The 22003-nt window shown below is 34.8% G+C and overlaps 2 protein-coding genes across 2 annotated transcripts; one reads left to right on the top strand and one right to left on the bottom strand.

The window, feature by feature from the left end:
* Positions 1-4203: 4203 nt before the first annotated feature.
* Positions 4204-19242, bottom strand: LOC117926509. Its single transcript, XM_034845615.1, has 7 exons — positions 18961-19242; positions 18129-18261; positions 16188-16273; positions 16012-16090; positions 15818-15927; positions 11573-11637; positions 4204-4744 (listed from the first exon to the last, which is right to left on the bottom strand). The coding sequence occupies exons 1-7, from the start codon at positions 19090-19092 to the stop codon at positions 4651-4653; spliced, it is 699 nt and encodes a 232-aa protein (XP_034701506.1). The 5' UTR covers positions 19093-19242; the 3' UTR covers positions 4204-4650.
* Positions 19243-20129: 887 nt separating this feature from the next.
* On the top strand, positions 20130-21787 carry LOC117927834 (glycine cleavage system H protein, mitochondrial). Its single transcript, XM_034847529.1, has 4 exons — positions 20130-20352; positions 20457-20545; positions 20975-21145; positions 21445-21787. The coding sequence occupies exons 1-4, from the start codon at positions 20244-20246 to the stop codon at positions 21571-21573; spliced, it is 498 nt and encodes a 165-aa protein (XP_034703420.1). The 5' UTR covers positions 20130-20243; the 3' UTR covers positions 21574-21787.
* Positions 21788-22003: the final 216 nt, after the last annotated feature.

Genomic DNA, 22003 nt, shown 5'->3' with positions numbered 1-22003 from the left:
TTAAAGTCCTCCCCAAGAATTATTAGAAGTGACCATCCTTTCTATTAATTGTTCTGCCCAGCCCATCTTAATTGGTAATTCTCCCTTACAAAAAGGGTTATTTGATTAAAAGGGTTTTTGCTAACCCAATTTTTAAAATTTGACCTCCTACTTTTTTCTGGTCTCATTTGGACAAAAATGTCATTATTATTATTACTATTATTTGTAAAAATAACCCTCTTTTTTAAAACATACCTATAAATACTTGAAATGGTAAAGAATATTTATGTAAAAAATAAGTTACTTTTCAAGAAAAAAATATGAGAAATGTTAGATTTATAATTTGGGGATTATTTCATGTTTTTTAACCAAATATTTCTAGCAAGAAAAAGCGAAGGAAAAAATTGAGATAAAAAGAAATTAAACCACAAAAAAATATTCATGTACAAGGATGACATAACAAACAACATCTATTCTCTTTGTTGCAATGGGAAGAGATGAAAATCTAAGAGTCTCGCTACTGTAATGGAAAATGAAAGGTTAGGATTTTAATAACAATTACATAATTAAGAATAAGTATAGAATCTGTTTGGTCATGTAATTTAAAAATAATTTTCTATTTTTAAAAACATAAAAATGTTTTTAAATTTTTTTAATAATGTTTGATCGTTGTTCTTTGGAAATAATTTTTAAAAATAAAGTACAATAGATAATAATTTTTATAAAATAAGTAGAAGTTGTTTTCATCGATTTTTAAAAAATAAAAGGAAAACAAGAATCTGTTTAACTATATTTTTTTAAACTTGTTTTTAAAAACTGTTTGTTATTTTTTAACTTAAAAATAGTTTTTAAAAACAAGTTTTATAAAATATAGCCAAATAGGCCTTGATTATTCATGTTGCTATTTATAAAATTATATTACAACTTCTTCATATTTGTAGGACATTTCATTGAATAACTACTAGATCATGGGTGAAATTAAGGCAATACTTATGTCTCAAAGTCAAGGATAGCACAAATAATAAGGGTTTAGAGGGTGACATAACTTGATATATAACATACGAGATTGATAGTATTCTTATACGATGATTTAGTCAATATTTAGATATTGAATTCAAATAACATGTATTTTTATTTCACGTACAGCTACGGATATTTAACCATGTCATTTTCAAAAAAGAAAAAAAGAAAAAAGAAAAAAAGACCAAGAAAAAAAAACCAAAAGCAAAAAACAAAAAACAAACAAACAAACAAATAAACCTCTAAGACATTATGGAGAATAAAAATACATGATGGGTGTATGGAATGATGAGGGAAGAGAGCGTACAAATCAAATGAATAGAACTTGGTATAATATTCAAAATATGAACACAATGACTTTCATTTCTTTGTTTTTGGTCATTAGATAATAAGGTTGAATAAGAAGAAGACTGAAATGGAGAAACACCCAGGAAGCTTCCTGACATGTGTGTCTCCTATTCATTTCCCATTTCTTTAATAACAGCCCATCCAGACATTCTTCAATTCAAACCCTATTTTTCTCGAATTATCTTTGCATGGCAGGCGCATCAATTTGTTTTCATTTCTTCCTCTGAAAATTCCAACATGTCAAACCCAAAACCCATCATCTACACACAACATCTGACTTTTCCACCCAAATAAGTTCTTCAAAGTCAAATTGATCTTTTATTTACTTCATTCATTTGTGGGCAAACCCTAAAAGTCATCTTACCCATGTCTTAATTTTTCATCTTTTTTTTTTTTTGATAAAAATCTTAATAAAATAGTTTATTTAATATTTAAATATAATTTAAATTAATATATAAAAGCATTTTAAATAGTGATGGAGCCTTGAAACTTTGAAACTCTGAAGCCAGCCCATTTTAATAAAAAAAAATGGTAATTTTAGAGAATACAAAACTTGGTGGGTGAGAGAGAGAGAGGAGATGAAGATAGGGTTTGGTGAATACAAATGTTATTAAGTATAACCACGTGATTGACCATTTTAATGTTACGTGCCGTCAGGGATTAGCACTGCAACCGCAGCTCTTTCTCCATCTTACAACTAATTAATTACTTCATTAAATAAATATGCACCCAAAACTAGATTATTTATACAAGTTTTCTTCTTATATTTTAAGGTCATCAACCCAATTTGGGAACAACTTGGCTAACCCTAACTTTGTGCCAGGTAATATAAATAGGTGGGTGGTTGTGCTTACTGGTGGTTGACCCACAATTTTATTTAAAAAATTTATTATTTTTTTAATGAAAAAACTTAACATGAAAGTTTGAAAAATATCATTTTTGACTTGACTTTATTTTTAAGAAAAAAAATATGATTTTCATCTTGATTTTTAGTAAGTTTGGTTTTGAAGTATTCTTGTATGTTGAAATTTTTGAAGAGGGAGAAGGATGCATGGGGAATGAGTTTTCAGTGGTGAAACCACTTTTGAAGCAGTGAAGTGGAGGGGTGGGGGGGTTTTTTCAAAGAGTCTGGGTGGGGGGGTGGGCCCCCAGGATTAAGAATGGATTTTGATTTGATCAGCAATGATTTGTCAAACCTCAAGAGTTTTCTCAAATCATGAACTGTAAGCTTTCCTAATCCCAGAATCTGTGTGTTGTTTTTCCCAAGTAGTGGTGATTTGAGTTGAAAGATTGACAAGTTTGGGGGGCACTGACAACAAAGTCCACTACCCAACCACCTCTCCAATCACATCCATTCACTTTGTGTTTGTGCCTGCTGACAACCTAGAGAGACTGTATGTGTGTGTGAGGGGGGGCATGTGTCAAGGGCTCAAGGGCTTTGACATTGAATACAATGCCCAAACTTTCTAGATTTAGGGGATTCTCATGGAAAAGCATGGGGGGACAAATTCGGATTCTAAGGGACATTGGCATGGGAAATTTTGGAAATTTTGGGTGAAGTAGGTGGGAGAATTTGAATAGTTACTTGGGTGGTAGGAATGGAGGGCGCTAAACCCACTTGAAATCACAACCAAACATTTTGAAAATCAGGATCAATCATCAACATGTCTGGGTGGAGAAGAAGCCATCAGATGGTCAACCCACTCATCCATCACTTTCTTTCCCAATCTGTGGAAGAAAAATCTCCGGAGCATGCTTACCTTTGCCCTCTGTCATGTCCTCTCTCTCTCTCTCTCTCAGCTTGGCCTTGGTCTCATTTTGGATTTTGGAATACAAGCACATGAAAAGTTGAAGAGAAAGGGATAAAAGTAAACATGGCCACTAGTTTAAAGGTTTGAAGTTTGAACTTTAAAAGTCACACATAGAAAAAATCGTTCTTTTTTTCAGAAAAAAAAGAAAGGAAATTCAGTCAATGCACAAAATGAAAGCCCCAAATGAAAAATTTGTCAACATACACTAAAACTTATAATGTCAAACTACAAATGTATGTGGTCAAATTCCGTAGGGTTATAAACCCTTATCCATGTCCTATCTTTATGGTTATAGGAAGAATGTGTGAGACATTTTATAGTCATAATTAAAAGTTCTTATTGAGAACCATCATAGTGTAATTATTATAGGTCAATTAGATTGCACTATAATTGATTTCCAACGCCCTGTATAAACCATGCGGATGAAGAAATTTGGGGGAGGGGGTGGAACTTTCTGATGCCACCACCTTTATGTTTTGAACATCATTTCTCATATTCAAGTACTATGCCATTATTCTACATGGTGGCTTCTGGTTGCATACTTTGCCTGCCTAGTTGTATTTTAATTTTTGTTTCCACTTTGAGAGGAATATGCTTTAGACCCAACTTGGAAATTGTAATCCACCCACTATTCTGCATATAATCTTTAAAAATTTTTGTCACTTGAATATGCAGTCTTGGATCCGTTTCATGAGGAATTGAACAAAAGCAGAAAGGAGAAAAAAAAATGAACATGGGCATCTTCCTTGAAAATCCATTTTATGCTTAACTTTCCATGGGAAACAAGATCCAATGGAGGGGCCCATCAATATACAGGAAACAGAAGGCCCGGCAACATACAAGAAACAGGACTTGAAGGTACTGCAGAACAGGGACAAAAGGAAGAATATGATCCTCCTGAAAAACATGATATACAAGAACATTTTTCAGTCATTTCCTTCCATCATTAGCACAATTTTTGTCCAGTAATGCTTGTATTGTCATATGCAATATGATAGCAGAGATTTCTTACCACCAGATAAAGAAAAGATAAGAGAAAAATCCAAACCAAAAGACAACAAAAATTGCCAAACTTTCATCTAGTACTGTCATGGTTGATCAATTCATGGCCAAGTACCTTCCACCAATAAGGCCCATTATGACATGTCCAAGCTCAAAAATCATGCTTCTGTTCTGAGAAGGTCAAAACCAAAGGAAATTTGTTTGCTTTTGAAGTCAAGCTCTCTTCAACACAACAAACTCCATCCAGATTTTTGGATTTTCATTTGAATTAGTAAGCTCTCCTTTCACCCAATATTTCACACAAAACATTTCACTGAATATATGTACAAGTGGGGTGGAGAAGACCCTATAGAAAATGAAAGAAATTGGGAATCTGATAACATACTCAGCAGCCAAACGGTGCTTAAAGGAACAGATTGTATCTTTGTATGGCAGATTTCTGTGCACCTCGCCTGGTTATCTTACAACATGACTTCAACAATCAAGAGGCTCAAAACTGACCCGCTCTGATGTCTTGATCAAGACGATCTGCATTAAGTGTTCCAGGAAGTTCTCTGAAATCTTCATTGAAGATCGAATATGCACTGCAGATATTCAGGATAAACAAGAAATGAGTTACTCCTGGTGTTGTTCAACAATAGATATACCATGTGAAGTTTGAAGTGACCAACTCATACAAAAATGATCATACAAAAATCCTTGTGCACACCCTAGGAAGATAATATGGAAATGAAAAAAAGCAAGGGGATAAAAACCACAGGTTAAAATCAGGGCCTTATTGACCACCTTGAAAAACTAAAAGAGTATCGATTTATCAGCATAAAATGGATTAAAGTAAAAGTAATGTAAACAAGTCACTCTTGAATGAACCAATGCATAAAAGGCAATTTCTATGCACAAACAAAGAGTAAAGAGGAGGGAAGGGGATGAAAGTAGGAATAACACCATCACTTGATGTCAAACTGTGAAGAAAGGGCAGCATGAAAAACTGTAAAGAACCCCAAATACGTCAGCACATAATGGGGAAGACAGTGATCAGTTCCCACTCTAACAACATTCCATCATCTTTCTTCCTTGCAAATTCCTTCCACAAAAAAGGCTGACATATACATTAGCCTGGTTGCTTTTTTCCCCTGAAAACTAATTTATGTAGAAAAATCAGTTTTATTCTGCTTATTATTGTCTGTATAATGTTAGCTGAATTAGTTAGGTTGCTATTTCCTTTCCTGTTTTTTAGCTAAGTTTGTTTTCTCTAGAATAAAGGAAGTCCAGCATATAAGGACGTGAGATATAATCCTTTAGCTTGATTAATTGAATTACTCAGGTTCTTTCCAGCAGTGTTTTATTGTTTCCTTGTGTTCATTTTTTGGTATCAAAGCAAGGTTAGGTAGCATTAAGTTGAGGGGAACAATGGTTAAAATGGCCATGACTGGAGCAAGCAGCGGCAATGGCTCTGAGGTTGCCTCAGGCACTTCTCAGTCAACCCCTACAATTGCCCTCACTGCTTTCTCTGAAAATACCTCTCTTCAGATCACGACTCATAAGCTAAATGGGAAAAATTTTCTTCAATGGTCTAAATCCGTTAAAATGGTGATTCATGGTAAAAGGGAGAATGGGCTATTTGGAAGATACCATCACTAAACCGAGCAGGATGACCCCTCGTTTTCAAACTGGGATGCACAAAATTCCATGGTAATGGCATGACTGATTCATTCCATGGAAGACAAAATTGGAGACGCATATTTACTTTTTCCTATGGCTAAGGGAATTTGGGATGCAGTTACAACTAAAGATGAAAATATTGGTAATCACAGATATATCGGTACTTCGATTTTACGAATATATCGGAGATATATCGGCGGATATTTTGGAAAAAAATATTGATAAGCCTAAAATTGATCAAAATTTATAAAAATACAAGAAAAACTTCATAAAAATGTAATTAGAAGTATAATAGATATTTTAAAGTTGTTTTATTAAAGAATTTGATATATGTATAATATGATTTATCATATTTGATAATAATATCATATGCATTGATAAAAATATGAATTTTATAAGTGTACATTTATTATTAAATTACATCAAATATTATTTCATAATAATATTATGATATTTGATTATAATATGTCTAATTTAAAAATATGTATTAATATTAAAATTATGATCCATTTAATTCAATTGAATTAAATGATATAAAATAAATTATGATATATGTACAATTTTTTAATATTTAATTAATTTATTAATGATATTAAAAACACTATGAAGAAAATTATTATGATAATTTTTATATATTTGGTAATCAATAAAAAGAAATTTTTGTATTTAATTATAAAATAATTATAATTAATTTGCTCTCTAAAATTTTCTTTTAAAATTTTCTTTACATGATGACTTTGAATATATATTTTAAGTGCAATACATTTAACAAAGGGCAAGCTTGCCCTGGTGGTCTGATGAGCTAAACCCCAAACTTTTTGTTTGGGGTTCGAATCCCTTCAACGGCACAAAAAAGATGCATTTTTGAGAGAGTGCACTGTAGTGGGTGCACTGTAGCTTACTGTAGCTTACTGTAGCGCGTTGACTGGCCGAAAAATCGCCGATTTTCTTCATTTTTGGCCCTTTTTTTCAATTATATTGGCGATTTATCGTTTGATGCCGATATATCGGCGATTTTTGCCGATTTTCAGCGATTTTTCTCCTTTCCGATTTTTCTCTAGAAAATATCGTGTTGATGTCTCCCGATACACAATATATCGCCGATATATCCCAACATTTTCCTTGGTTACAACAACATACTCAGATTTGGAAAATTCCTCTCAGATGTTCAAACTACGAAATAGAACAAGAGGTTACCCAATATTTTAACAACTTTTGACAAAATTATGGTAGGAGCTAGATCTTTTTTCAACATTGCAATTGGAAAGATCTATGACCTTATGTATAGGAAAATGGCAGATAAAGATAGGATCTATGATTTTCTTGCTGGACTCAAGAAAGATTTGGATGAAGGACAGGGCCAAAGCCACTACCACAAATTGAAGAAGTTTTTTCTGAAGTTCGCTGAGAAGAGAATCGAAAGAAGGTGATGCTTGGATACTCATCTTCTCCACTAAGCAAAAATTCTGCCTTCGTGGTGAGAGTTTCTGACTCATATGGAAACCAAACTGGCCAACTCTGGTGTGACCATTGCCAGAAACCACATCATACTAAAGAGAATTGCTGGAAATTGCATGGAAAACCAGCAAATTGGACCCCAAGTAGAGCTAGAGGACAAGATGCCATAGGACTCCAACTTGTGCATGAACCCGAGGCAGAGAAAACTAATCCTGGAATGACAATGACACTCTCTAAAGAGCAAATGGAGCAACTCTGCAAATACCTCTCTGTGCAACAATTCACTGCTGGTTCCCAAATAGTTCAGAAAGGTGTAACTCTGACTGCTTTCAGTGGTATGATAGGAAAAGGAGAACCATGGATTATTGACTCCTAGGCTACAGATCACATGACCAGATGCAAAAAGCTCTTCACTTCATATGTTCCTAGCCTAGGGAACCACAGAGTTGAGATTGCCAATGGGTCCCTATTCGGTGGTTGTGGGAATCAGCACTATTGAAATAAGTCATATCATAACAATGAAAGCAATTTTACATGTCCCTAAATTATCATGCAATCTTCTTTCTATAAGTAAAATTATGAAAGATTTAAATTGCGTGGTTAATTTTTCTCCTTCCATCTATGTGTTTCAGGAGCAGATTTTGGGGAGGACGATTGATAGTGCTAAGGAATTCGAAGGGTTATACTACTTCAAGAAGACATTTCCGTGTGTAGTCAAGTTCAAACCGCTGTGTGCAAGTCTTCCCCAAGAGAACAAGAAATAATAAGGTTAGATCGTCAATTAGGACATCCAAGTTTTTAGTATTTAAAGTATTTGTTTCCATTGTTGTTTCGAACTCATGATTCCTTTCAATGTGAAAATTGCCAGTTAGCAAAACACAAACGTGTTTCTTTTCCTAGTATTTCATATCGTGCTTTTGAACCATTCATGCTAATCTATAGTGACATCTGCTTCTCGTATTCAAAGTCTCACAAATAAAAGGTGGTTTATGACATTATAGATGATCATACATGTGTCTATTGGGTATATCTTCTAAAAGAAAAATCTAAAACTTCACAAGTTTTTCAAAATTTTCAGTCTATGATTAGAACTCGGTATAATAAGCATATTTGAGTTTTTTGCACGGATAATTGAATTGAATACTTCAACACAATGTTAGGTGAATTTTTTTATTGAAAGTGAGATGATTCATCAAAGTTCTTGTGTCAATACTCCACAGAAAAATGAGATTTCTAAAAGAAAAAATCGTCATGTATTAGAGATGGCTCAGGTGTTAGTGTTTACTACAAATGTTTCAAAATATTTTTGGGCGGATGCTATTTTAACTACTTGGTATTTGATTAATCAGATGCGAAATCATGTTTTAAATTATCAAACCCCATTAAATCGTCTTCTTGAGTCTTATCCAAAATCACATGCGTTTTCTACCCTGGATTTGGAAACTTTCGGTTGTTTTGCATTTGTTCATAATCATGATCAAAATCGTAGCAAACTAGGTCCTCGTTCTCCTAAATGTATTTTCTTAGGATATTCAGCCACTTAGAAAGGGTATAAGTATTATTCTTCTGAGAAAAGAAAATATTTCACTCCTATGGATGTTATGTTTCTTGAAGATCAGCCATTTTGTTCAAAAAAATCTGTTTAGGAGGAGAGTGTGTGTGAAGATATTTTTTGGGAAACAAATCCTGACAATTTAAAGTCAAATCTAAAACTGTGGGAATATTTCTCCTGATTTCTCTCTTTCTACCTAATCCAGAAAAAATTTCACTTCCCACAGTTCAAAATTTGAATTTTGTAGAGTCTCCACATTTGGTGCTAAATCTGAATCCTTCAAATCCTCCATCAGATTTTTCAGAGCCAAGATTCACACCTAATCTAGTAGCAATTCAAATTCCAAATCTTCCTCTAGAAATAAATTCGAATTCCTCATCAAATCCACCTGATATTGCTGCTCCACCAAATCCGTCCCAGCCTTCCCAGAATCCAATTAAAAAAAATCCTCTTCCTTGGGGCTGAATCTCCACCGAATTTTGATCAGCCGAATCTCTCTCCATTTAACTTGGCAAATTTAAATTCCTTTACCCCATAGAAAATTCCTCAGCCTATATCCAAGAAGATAAAAAATCCTGAACCTCAAAACAAGGAGCTATCTGAAACAGGGGGGATTTTATTTTGCACACACAACCAGAGCTGCTGACCTATGCACAGAAAAAGAATTCAAAGGAGGAAAATCTGGAAAAAAAATCCACTGTCAAGAATCTGACCCGGAACCTGGTTTGAACATAAAGAAGTGTGATTTGGACATTCCTGTGACCATGAGAAAAGGAACCAGAAGATGCACAAAACATCCCATTTCAAATTTTGTATCCTATGATCATTTATCACGACCTATTGAATGGAGAAATACCAAAAAACATACAAGAAGCATGGAGAGATCTAAAGTGGAGGAAAGCTGTAGTGAAAGAGATGCAGGTCCTCGAAAAAAAATAAAACATGGGAAATTTTGCAGAAACCAAGGGAGAAAATGCTAGTAGGTTGTAAGTGGGTCTTTATGGTGAAGTGTAGAGCTGATAGATCAATTGAGCGCTACAAAGTGAGATTCGTTGCAAAGGGATATAAACAAACTTATGGTATTAATTACCAAGAGACATTTGCTCCTATTGCAAAGATAAATACCGTCCAGGTTCTATTGGCACTTGCAGTGAATTTGGAATGGCCTCTACAACAGTTAGATGTAAAAAATGCATTCCTAAATGAGAACTTGGAAGAAGAAGTTTATTTGGACTTACTGTCGAGTTTCGATAAGGAAAAGGAAGATGGCAAGGTAGCTTGGTTTGATCGCTTTACCAAAGCTCTTCGCCACCAGGAATACAACCAAGCTCAGTCAATCATACTTTGGTTTACAGGCATAGAGGTGAGAAAGTTACAATTCCTATTGTCTATGTTGATGATATAATTTTGACTAGAGATGACAGATATGAGATGGAAGGAATAAAGAAAAAACTTGCAGTTGAGTTCGAGATGAAAGACTTGGGAACTCTAAGATATTTTGTTGGAGTGGAAGTTGCGAGGAGCAAGCAAGTGATTTCAATGTCTCAAAGGAAGCCTGTATTGGACTTGTTGAATGAAATTGGCATGTTGGGGTGTAAACCAGTAGACACGCTAGTGGACCCAAATTTAAAGCTAAGAGAGCAATCCAATGAAAGCCCGGTGAACAAAGGAAGCAGCAACTTACCTATTTATCTCATACGAGGCCAGATATTGCCTTTGCAGTAAGTTGTGTTAGTCAATTTATGCATTTGTTATCTGAGGAGCATATGGAAGATGTTTATCAAATCCTAAAGTATTTGAGGGGGAAACCCTGGAAGAGGTCTCTTTTCTGGCAAATCCGAAGATAGGGGTATAGAAGTATTCACTAATGCAAACTGGGTTGGGTATGTAAATGATAGAAGATCAACCTCAGACAATTGTAGACTTGTCTAAGGAAATTTGGTGATTTGGAGGAGCAAGAAGCAAACAATGGTAGTGAGAAGTAGTGTTGAAGCTGAATTTAGAGCCATTGCCCATGGAATTAGCGAATTACTATGGCTAAAGTTACTACTAGAAGAGCTGCAAGCAACAGTAAAACTTCCATTAAAAATTTATAGTGACTACAAGGTTGGCATTAGTATTGCACACAATCCGGTTCGTCATGATAGGACGAAGCATGTGGAAGTAGGCCGATACTTTATCAAAGATCAGATTGAAGAGAGAATGATCTGCATGTCTTATGTCCCAACAACTGAGCAAGCTGTAGATATTCTTACAAAAGGGCTACCCAGACCTTGTTTGAGAAACTGATTGACAAACTAGGAATGTTTAACTTGTATAGTCCAACTTGAGGGGGAGTGTAGAAAAATCAGTTTTATTCTGCTTATTATTGTCTGTATAATATTACCTGAATTAGTTAGATTGTTATTTCATTTCCTATTTTTTAGCTAAGTTTGTTTTCCCTAGAATAAAGGAAGTCCAGCATATAAGGATGTGAGATGTAATCATATAGCTTAATTAATTGAATTACACTGAGTTCTTTCCAACAATGTTTTATTGTTTCCTTCCTTATGTTCATCTTTTAATTTATTTAGAGTTCTATGCACTACATAAAATTAATGTTTTCTCCTAAAAAATATTCAGGATAACAAATTGACACATTGTGTATGGGTGGAAACATGAAGTCATAAGATGTGTTCATTACTTTAACACATAGTATAACATTGCTAATTGATTTGAAAGTAAGTCATTTATCAGTTACCTGATGTCACCATGTTTCCGCTGTCCCAGATTCACAAAAATGATGCAAAAGCCTGTTCCTAGTATCTGAATCCAAATCAATAACAGGCAATAAATAATATGAGATTCCTTCTCACAAAGCCATAAAAGCTTCAATTTGAAGTAAATGCAGAAAGTAACATCTGTACTCTCATTATGCACAGGGAGAAGCACCAGTTTTCAGTTTGTCATTAATTTTTCTGTAAGCAAATAGAATAAACAATAAAACACACCAAAGATCTATGGACAATGCTGATGCCAAAGTAGAAAAAAAAAATGCATTTCTTTCAGCTAGTTCAGTCTCTTATAGACAAGATTTTTCCCAGCAACTAGAAATAATATTAGATTAGTCATACACATCAAAAGTTATGTGAGCTGCAAATATGATAAACTTGAGATCAGCTTTGCTTAATAAAGTAATCAATCGTAGCACAAAATTCCTACTAGAAAATGACTCTTAACAGAAACAAAAATGAAAAAAAAAAGGTTAAGTTCTCATTTGGCTACACTTCAGCTTTGTTTGGGACGTGTTTTTTAAAATAGTTTTCAATAACAATTTTTGAAAGTGACCGTTAATGTTTTGTAAAATAAAAGTCTATTTAGGAATCTAAAATTTCCTTAACCTGTTTTTTCTATATTTTTAAATATGTTTTAAATATAGTGTTTTATTTTTAATCATTTCCTATAGTTGTATAATTATTTTTTAAAATAACCATTATAAAACAAGTGAAATCAATTGAAAACAACAAAAAGATGTTCTTTGAAAACACTATGTTCCTTATTTTTAAGAACAAAAAATTGTTTTTTGTTCTTTGGTTACCAAACTTATTTTCTTGTGGATAATAGAAAAACTATTTTAAAAAATAGTTACCAAAACAAAGCCTTCCTATTTTTTTTTTTTATATAAAATATATTAACTCTTATATAATAAATGTGGACTTACCTTATATCCTTAAAAGTTAATTTTAAAATTTGAGATGTTAAAAAAATTTTAATACCTTAATTTTTTCTCAATTTTTTAAAACGACTCTTAAAATTCATTATCTTTTTAAGGTAAGTCTTAAAGAGTTCTTGCATTTTATATTGAAGTTAATATCATTTTTTGCTTTTTAAAAGAGAAAAACAAGAAGTGTATTCAAACAACATCTAAGTTATCCCTTTGTTTATTTTTATTTCATTTCTAGTCTAGTCAATCTCATTCATTTGCTATTGGAGGAAATGAGAGCCAAACAGGTCACCATAAGTCAAGAAACCTAACTCAGAATCTATGTTGACTTCACTATTGTAAATAATTTCACAAAATAAAATCATTTAAGGAAAACGATATCTGTCATCAGAAATAATAAGAAAAAATCTTAATGGTGGCATTTGTGGTAACCCTCAAATTGATCTTATACCATCAGTTAGGTAAATGATGATAGCTCTATTTTCTTTGATGGAGTCATTCTAGATGACAGATGGAACTTTCAACTGCTCTCTGGAGTAAAAGGAATTGAGCATTTGATTAATTTATCTAAATTTTATATACTGATTGCCCAACTTGGATGAGGAAGGTCAACAATGATAGTTCATATATGTAGGAGCACATATACTTATAAATATAGCTATTTATATTTTCTAGGAGATCAGATAAATATACTATTTCTATCACTCTCTAATCATAGTTCTTTCATTTAAAGGCATATTCCTTCTCTATTGGAACAAGACAGTAATAATATCCTGATGTGACCACCATAATGTGCACAATGAAAAAGGTAAAAAAAAACTAACTCTAGATATCAGACTATAGACCCATTAGCTTGATCACAAGTCTTTACAAGATTATAGCCAAAGTGTTAGCAGGGAGTCTAAGAGGGATACTTCATGAAACCATCCATTCCACTCAAGGAGCTTTTGTTCAAGGGAGACAAATTTTGGACGCAGTCCTCATAGCCAATGAGATAGTGGATGAGAAAAAACGATCAGGGGAGGAAGGAGTTGTCTTTAAAATTGACTTTGAAAAGGCTTATGACCATGTGAGTTGGGATTTTTTGGACCATGTGATGGAGGAAAAGGGGTTCAATCCTAGATGGAGGAAATGGATAAGAGGTTGTCTGTCATCGGTGTCTTTTGCAATTCTAGTGAATGGAAACGCTAAAGGGTGGGTTAAGGCATCTAGAGGTTTAAGACAAGGAGACCCTTTATCCCCTTTTTTGTTCACCATAGTAGTAGATGTTTTGAGCAGGATGTTATTGAGAGCAGAGGAAAGAAATGCTCTAGAGGGTTTCAGGGTGGATAGGAACAGAACAAGGGTGTCCCATTTACAATTTGCAGATGACACCATTTTCTTCTCTAGGACTCGAGAAGAGGACTTGCTAACTCTCAAGAGCGTTTTGCTAGTGTTTGGGCATATTTCTGGGCTGAAGGTTAACCTTGACAAAAGTAATATTTATGGCATCAACCTCGGTCAGGATCATCTTCATAGGTTGGCCAAGTTGCTTGATTGCAAGGCATCCGGGTGGCCCATACTCTACCTGGGTCTTCCTCTGGGTGGGAATCCCTAGTCGGGTAGCTTCTGGGATCCTGTGATTGAGAGGATCTCGAGCAGATTAGATGGGTGGCAAAAGGCATATTTATCGTTTGGAGGTAGGATAACTCTCATTCAATCTTGTCTCACTCATATGCCTTGTTACTTCCTTTCATTGTTTAAGATTCCCGCCTCCGTGGCAGTAAGAATTGAGAGGTTGCAAAGAGACTTTTTATGGTCCGGGGTTGGGGAAGGCAAAAGAGATCATCTAGTTAGTTGGGATGTAGTGTGTAATCCGAAGGCGAAAGGGGGTTTGGGTCTCGGAAGGATTTCCTTGCGGAATTCCGCTCTCCTAGGGAAATGGTTGTGGAGGTATCCCAGGGAGGGTTCAGCGCTGTGGCATCAGGTCATTTTAAGCATTTATAGATCACACTCTAATGGTTGGGACGCCAACACTGTTGTTAGATGGTCACATCGTTGTCCTTGGAAGGCTATTGCATAAGTTTTCCAAGATTTTTCCAAGTTTACTTGGTTCATGGTAGGAGATGGGGAAAGAATTCGATTCTGGGAAGACTTGTGGTGAGGGGATCAACCTATGGGGGTCCGTTATCCAAGACTACTTAGAGTAGTAATGGATAAAAATATTCCTATTTCTTCAATTCTCGGATCCACTCGACCCTTCTCTTGGAACTTTAACTTCCGCCGTAACCTTTCCGATTCCGAGATAGAAGATTTAGAGAGTCTCATGCGGTCTCTTGATCTTATATATTTATCACCTTCGGTTCCAGATAAGAGATCTTGGTCTTTATCTTCTTCAGGACTTTTCACAGTCAAATCTTTCTTTCTTGCCTTATCCCAAAGATCTGGTTTGCCTTCAATTTTTTCTTCCAAATTAGTCTAGAATTCTCAAGTCCCCTTCAAAATCAAGTCCTTTGTCTGGTTAGTGGCTCACAAGAAGGTAAATACTAATGACATGCTACAGTTGAGAAGACCCTACAAAGCACTTAGTCCCGACATTTGTATGTTGTGCATGAAGCAGGGAGAAACAGTAGATCATCTTTTTCTTCATTGCCCTCTGACGATGGGGTTGTGGTACAGACTATTTCAGTTAACAAAGATAGATTGGGTCCCTCCTAGGAGCATCTGTGACATGCTTTCTACCAATTTTAATGGGTTTGGATCTTCTAAGAGAGGGATTGTATTATGGCAAGCTGCGTGCATCGCTTTATTATGGGTGGTGTGGCGGGAAAGAAATGCAAGGATCTTTGAGGATAAAACAAGGAATTCAGAGAACCTTTGGGACATGATTCATTTCCTTGCTTCTCTTTGGGCTTTTTGTTCTAAGGTTTTTAAGGGGATTCCCCTTAATGTGATACTCCTTGATTGGTTAGCGGCATGCAACTCCATTGGGGTGGCCTAACTCATAGCAGTTGCCTGTATCTATTTTGTATTTTCTCGCATTTGTTTCATTGTAGTTTTGTTTTTCTTTGGTGGGAGGATTCCTCATCCTTCTCTTGTACTTTCCTTTTTATCAATATATGCTTTTGTCGTTTCCAATCAAAAAAAAAAAAAAACTAACTCTTTTATATGTTTTAGAAGTACCCAATATGCACACCAGAGTGCCATGTCTGATGTAAACATGATATGATGGCTCCTCCATGAAAGTGTTTACTACACAGGTGTTTACAGAAAAAGCAAATCTAAAGGCGTTAGTATACTCACATATAGAGGTCCCAAATCCCATCTATGGGCAACAGGTGCCAAGATAAACCATGTAACAATAAGAACCCACATCTTTAAACTGAGAGAGAAAATTGCCATCAAAATGATATCTGTCATGGACGGTAAAGAAAAGGTTGATTAGCATATTGTTTTTCCTTGGAAGCACAACATTTATTATTCAGATAAATACTTACCAGGAAGCTTCAGCTTATCATGTAGAAAACAGAAAAGCTTCCTCTTCCACCTACTTGTTGATTGTGGAAGCTGAAATTTCTAAGAAATAATAATAAAAAAAAGGTGAGAAACCGTGTTAAAATAATCAAGATGTTGTGCTAGGTCTGTTAAATGGAGCAACTTATTCAATTCTAACCAGATTGTCATCATCATCCTCATCTTCAAATCCATCCCGAACATGCTTAGGCGGTGGCTTTGGTTTGACAGCTACAATCAGGGAATCTAGCAAAGAAACAAAAAAAAAAAATGCATATACATTAAAAAAGAAAAGAAAAGAAAGAAAACCAAATGAGCCCAAGGCAAATAAATTGAAGGAGCAACATTAGAATCCGCACCCTCTCTTTTGATGGATAAAAAATTTATTGACTGAACAGTGGGATACAAAACGGCTTGAACACCACACCAAGAGGGATTGGTTTGGGCCAAGCTCAAAGCTAAGGCAGCCTACTCATATGACTTAACCATTGTTATTCATATTGCCATAGCTATTACACTGTGAGTCTGGCTTAAATACCCCATATTCCCTTCTCCAATCCTTGTCCACCCTCCTCTCATCTTCCAATTTCAACGTCTCCTTCCCCAACACTCTACTTATTCCACCCAACCCCTCTATTCTTCTTCAAGTTCACCTCCTTTACCTAACATAGTGTCTCTGTCTGCTGCTTGCCCCACTTCCCCAACAAGATGGAAATAGTGACAGCAATAACAAATGAAGGATCTAATTTCAGCATCTTTACCCTCCAATATGAGCACAATTCCTGGCTGACTTATCAAATGAAAAGGAAATCTATCTTCGTAATTTCTAATCTTCCATGGCCTTTGCCAATGCACTGTTCTTGGATGATTGAGGAGGAAGAGACACCAAAAAGGAAATATAAATAAATAAATAAAGGATTAAGAGATGGGGGATAACATTAGAAAAAGTTGCATGGGGATGGAGGTAGATCCATATTTTTCAAACAAAAAGTGGCCTTCTGCACTTTTTTTTTTTTTTTTTTAATCAGTATAAACATGTCTTCAGAAAAAAATGTTCATCTCTCTTTTCAGAGTGACATGACCATTTAAGTCTCCCACAATAAAAACTTTTTGGAGAAAATGTAGAAAGCCCCTAAACAATTGCTCAATTATAAAACCTACATGCTATCCTTGCATCTGAAACCCCTATGAAGTAAAATCTTATATCAGAAGAAATCGACTATTAGAACTTGATCATCAGCTGTTAACAAAAATGCGTTGTGGGCAAGACTTCCCTTTGGCATGCATTTACGTTGGTATAATTACAATGAGCTATATGGGAATCACAAGCATGATGTTCTATTCAGGCTACTGTCTGTCCTGAATCCAAATTACCACCATCTCCCAAAATGTGGTAGTTGCCACTATTTGCACCTGGTAGTTGGTACCATGCAAGACACCACTTCTGCCTCCAAAAACCATCACAAATACCATTGCCATCATGCTCCGGAGAGACCATACGCACCCACTCCTCTCCCTCTAACCTTATTGTACCCCTTCCCTCCCATTCCCTCTCTCTCCCCACCATGAACTATAAACATTTTATTAAAAAGTTGTATATTAGAAATACCTAATGGATACAAGAATAAAATAAGTTAGCAAATAGGCATCATAGAAATACATATAATATACTTACAACATTCTTTAAGAATTTGAAATAATTATTTGAAATGAGAGAGAATTCTTTAGTAAACTAAATCAATTCTAAATAAAGAAACTTTGTTTCTACTTCTTATACGTATGAAATCTTGCAGCTCATTCAAAGTAGCTTGCCTGCCTAAACTTATGTAACTCGTCTCACTATATCATATTGAATGTTGCATGAACTAACATTTTCAGCAAATTATTACATTTTTCTCAAATTTTCAGGACTTCCTCTAATTCTGCCAAAACTTCAAAATGCATTACATTGACACAATTCTTTGAGATTTAAGACAAGTATCCCATTCCATAAAAAGTAACAAAAAAAAAAAAAGGAAGAAAATGTTGATTATATAACAGAAAGTTGAAACAGAAATAGAACAATAAACAAAGAAACTAATGACTCAAATTCAGATATTACCTCCATCATTGAGTTGAAGGGAAACATCATCTCCATCTTTTGTGTCATGCAATACATTCCCTCGCAAAATAAGCCTCAAATTCTCAATCGGTAAGTGACCATTGCTGGCAACCAATTTTCTCAAATCATGCACCTAATGATATAAAAATCAACACTAGCATATCAAAAAATCTTACAATGACAAATATCACAGCACCTCGCAACACAAATTTTTAATACATAACATTTTCCAACACTCCTTTTGAATCAAGGAAAAAGGGAAAAAAATAGAGAAATTAATTTCTAGCGATCCCCCCTCCCCCCCAGTCCCCTTTTTTTTCTTTTAAATTTTAGACAAATAATCAAAATCTCATAAAATTTCAAAATCAACTTTCCCTATACATATTTTTTTTTTCCATTTTCCTCCACTTTTCCTTTCAAATCCTTTTCCCTTTCTCTCATCCTCCCCCTCACACTTCCCATGATGCAAACCCAAATCCAGCCCATACTTGTTCAGACAACAAAAAGAAAAGCGGAAAAAACGAAAGAAAGAAAACCAGCATTTCAAATAAAAAGTTTTATACAAGCATTTGTCAATGACCCATCAAAGAGAATCGATTCAATTTTGGCTGCACCCACAATTTGCCTCCACCTCGGTGAAAACCCCAAATAAAGGGTTTCCAAACAGAACCCTCATGCCTTCATAATTCTTCGACAACCTCCTCATATTATGTAATCTAATTGTGATGTGGATTTTGATTATGCAAAGATGAACCAATAGCAATGTAAAATTACAAGAACAACAACAAAAAAGACCATAGAAAAAAAGCAGAGAAACAGGGTTGCGAATTACAGTGATGGGAGAGGGCACGCGGAGACGAAAGGGAGGAGAAGGGCCTATGGTTTTCAGAGTTATATCTACCATCTTCTTCTCCTCTTCTCCTTCCCCATTAACACAGCTGCTGCTCTGATTCATCATCACCATGTTTACGTTTTTTCGGGTTTGAATGAGCCCCAAACTATTCCCAGAAATATACCCTCCATTTTAAAAATATTGAAATGGAATAATTGGCCCCATCCTTTTCTCTCTCTCTTTTTTTTTTTTTTTGGTGCCAAGAATCGATGATTTTTCGCTCCTTCTTTCATGTTTGGAATTCCAATATTTGAAATACCACTTCGTGATTTTTGTCAAAATTTTCAACCATGGATGGACAACAAAATCTAGCTAGAAATTTGTACCCACAAACTCATGTTCTATGAAATTAAAACAGTGGAAAATAAAATAAAATTTAATTTATATTAATAAAAATGTAAATTTAATCTTTTGTTTAAATTTTAAATAAATTTAAATTACTTTATTCAAAATTAGAGAAAAAAAAAATTTCAAATTACTAGCACTATTTTCAAGTCACACTGCAGGTGTTGCTGTGATATTATCCTCATGTTGTTCACATATATGCATTGGCCCTCAAAAAGCCCCTCAAAAAGCCAGAAAAATCCAGACCAATTAGATTGGGCAAACCAATGCAAGGTCTCTGTCAACTCTCTTTCATGACCTTTCTCTTTAGTCTTCTCTGTAGATTTCAAACACAGCCCCTCCTTGGAGATAGAAAAACAATGCACATTTGTAACTGTTTTTCAAAAACAGTTATCTGTTGTTGAAAATAAAAAGGCCATTTTTCATATTTTAAAATACATGATTTGTGTTTTTTTTTTTTTTTTTTTGAAAAAATATAGTTTTTAGGAACTTGTTATAAAAGTATGGTGTTTTTTGAGAATATATTTAGCTGGACGGTTTTAAAAATAGTTAGATATATTAAGAAGGATCGAAAAAATATTTTAAAGAAATATTTAGAAATAGAGAAAGGACATTTTTAATTTTTCTCCATCAGTAGTTTAATAAGATATTATCACATAGTAATAATTCAGAAAAGGCAAGAAGGGAATATAGAGCATAGAAGTAGAGGGTCTTTGAATATTTGGTCTTAGGATGAGGCTTTCAGTGGCCACCATTCATCAAAGATAAAACAGAAGACACATAAAGAGAGAGGAGCCACCACCTCCTCTCCTTAGTGGTTTGAGGCTTTGAGCCAACCAAAGACACAGGAAGAGAGAAGGCAAAATAAAGAAGATAACATGGCACTGAGAATGTGGGCTTCTTCTACTGCTAATGCTCTGAGAGTCTCTTGTGCCTCCAAAGCTCACGTGTCTCCTGCATTTTCTCTCTCAAGATGCTTTTCCTCTGGTACCCTTCTCTTCAAATTTAATGGGTCTTTGCCCTACCTCCAAATTGTTTTCTGACCCAGTTGGGGGCTTCTGTTTGAATCTTTTTTTTTTTTTTTTTGGCAGTTTTGGATGGGTTGAAGTATGCAACTTCACATGAATGGGTGAAGCATGAAGGCTCAGTGGCAACAATTGGTATCACTGATCATGCTCAGGTTATTCCTTGCTTTATGTCCATATATTAAGGGATTGTCACGAGTGGGAATAGGGCTGTTTACATGTAAATTCATTTTCAAACTTTAAAATAGATGAGAAACCCATCTTCTTAAAACATCACAGAATTTCAGAATGAAATGTTTTGACCTCATGTTTGATGATGGAGTCAGGCCTGCAATACAATACATAATCTCCCTTATCCACCAGTTTAAACAGAACTCTTCTGAATCACCCAGTTTACACAAAAGTCTTTTCAAGTAATGAAAAATGAGTTACAGCATAAAAACAATAATGATTGCAGAAAACAAAGGCTGATTATGCTGTTTCTGAAAATTATTCATGGCAACTTTCCTGGCTAAATGACAAACACTTGATGGATTATTTTCGACTGGTCTTTTTTATTAGTGTAAGTGTGAAAATTGTTGTAGGACCACCTAGGAGAAGTAGTGTTTGTGGAGCTACCAGAGCCTGGTGGTTCAGTTTCAAAAGGAAACGGCTTTGGAGCTGTGGAAAGTGTGAAAGCAACCAGTGATGTCAATTCCCCAATCTCTGGCGAGGTTGTTGAGGTCAACTCTAAGCTTAGTGAAGCGCCTGGTTTGGTAATTCTCTTCACAACCCCTGTTATTTTTTCATTATGTACTTCCATTTGGTTGCTGAGAAAATAGAGGGAAGAAAACTATCCTAGCACCAAAGTAACAGGATATCAATAATTAGGAGAATAATTTTGCTTGATGAAAGTTCTAAGAAGGTAAAAGTAGAATCTTCCTTTTTTATTTTTTATTTTTTCTCAATATTCTTGTAAGTCAAATGAGATTCTGTTTTCCTGTCTTCTCAACAAGCAAGGAAGCATTATTTTTCCTTTTTTCGGATCCTAATGTTGATGCATTGTGTGATGAAGATCAATTCAAGCCCATATGAAGATGGATGGATGATCAAGGTGAAGCCTAGTAATCCATCAGAGTTGGAATCCTTGATGGGTCCAAAGGAATACACGAAATTCTGTGAGGAAGAAGATGCTGCCCATTAGAATTTTCCATATGTTTTTTGTGTATGCTTTTCTTGAACCGACTTACCTTGAGCTGTTAAAGGTCAATATCTTCAGAACTGCAGGCTCCAACTATGTGAAGTCTGCTATCTTTTCTTTCTTTATTGTTCTTCAACCTTTTTGTATTTCTGCATCTTCATGTAATCAAGAACCATTCCTCCTTTCTATCTCACCCCATCTACTGTTCTTCATTCAACTGATTTCTAAATTCTTCAGGAATTTATGGCAAGTTCTAGTAGGTTTAGGTGCCATCTAGGTATTTTGGACATGATCATCACAATAATACCAAAAAAGAAAAAAAGAAAAACACTCACTGCTATTCAGGAGAAAATAAGAAGGAAAATGTGTATGCAGACAATATGAGCAAATAGAGAAAAATGATTCATTTCACTCACATCCCATCTAGAAGGAC

Source organism: Vitis riparia, chromosome 2, assembly GCF_004353265.1.
Source record: "Vitis riparia cultivar Riparia Gloire de Montpellier isolate 1030 chromosome 2, EGFV_Vit.rip_1.0, whole genome shotgun sequence".
NCBI classification, from domain to species: domain Eukaryota; kingdom Viridiplantae; phylum Streptophyta; class Magnoliopsida; order Vitales; family Vitaceae; genus Vitis; species Vitis riparia.
Note: the sequence above shows the minus strand (reverse complement) of the source record. Positions and strands in the feature narration are given on the sequence as shown.

Excerpts from the sequence above, each read along its gene's own strand:
- LOC117927834 (XM_034847529.1), top strand. The coding sequence starts at position 20,244 with ATGGCACTGAGAATGTGGGCTTCTTCTACTGCTAATGCTCTGAGAGTC. Across the intron at positions 20,353-20,456 it reads CTCAAGATGCTTTTCCTCTG|TTTTGGATGGGTTGAAGTAT; the intron begins GTACCCTTCTCT and ends TTTTTTTGGCAG. Across the intron at positions 20,546-20,974 it reads GTATCACTGATCATGCTCAG|GACCACCTAGGAGAAGTAGT; the intron begins GTTATTCCTTGC and ends AAATTGTTGTAG.
- LOC117926509 (XM_034845615.1), bottom strand. The coding sequence starts at position 19,092 with ATGGTGATGATGAATCAGAGCAGCAGCTGTGTTAATGGGGAAGGAGAA. Across the intron at positions 18,262-18,960 it reads GCGTGCCCTCTCCCATCACT|GTGCATGATTTGAGAAAATT; the intron begins GTAATTCGCAAC and ends TTATATCATTAG. Across the intron at positions 15,928-16,011 it reads TGATAAGCTGAAGCTTCCTG|ATATCATTTTGATGGCAATT; the intron begins GTAAGTATTTAT and ends CGTCCATGACAG.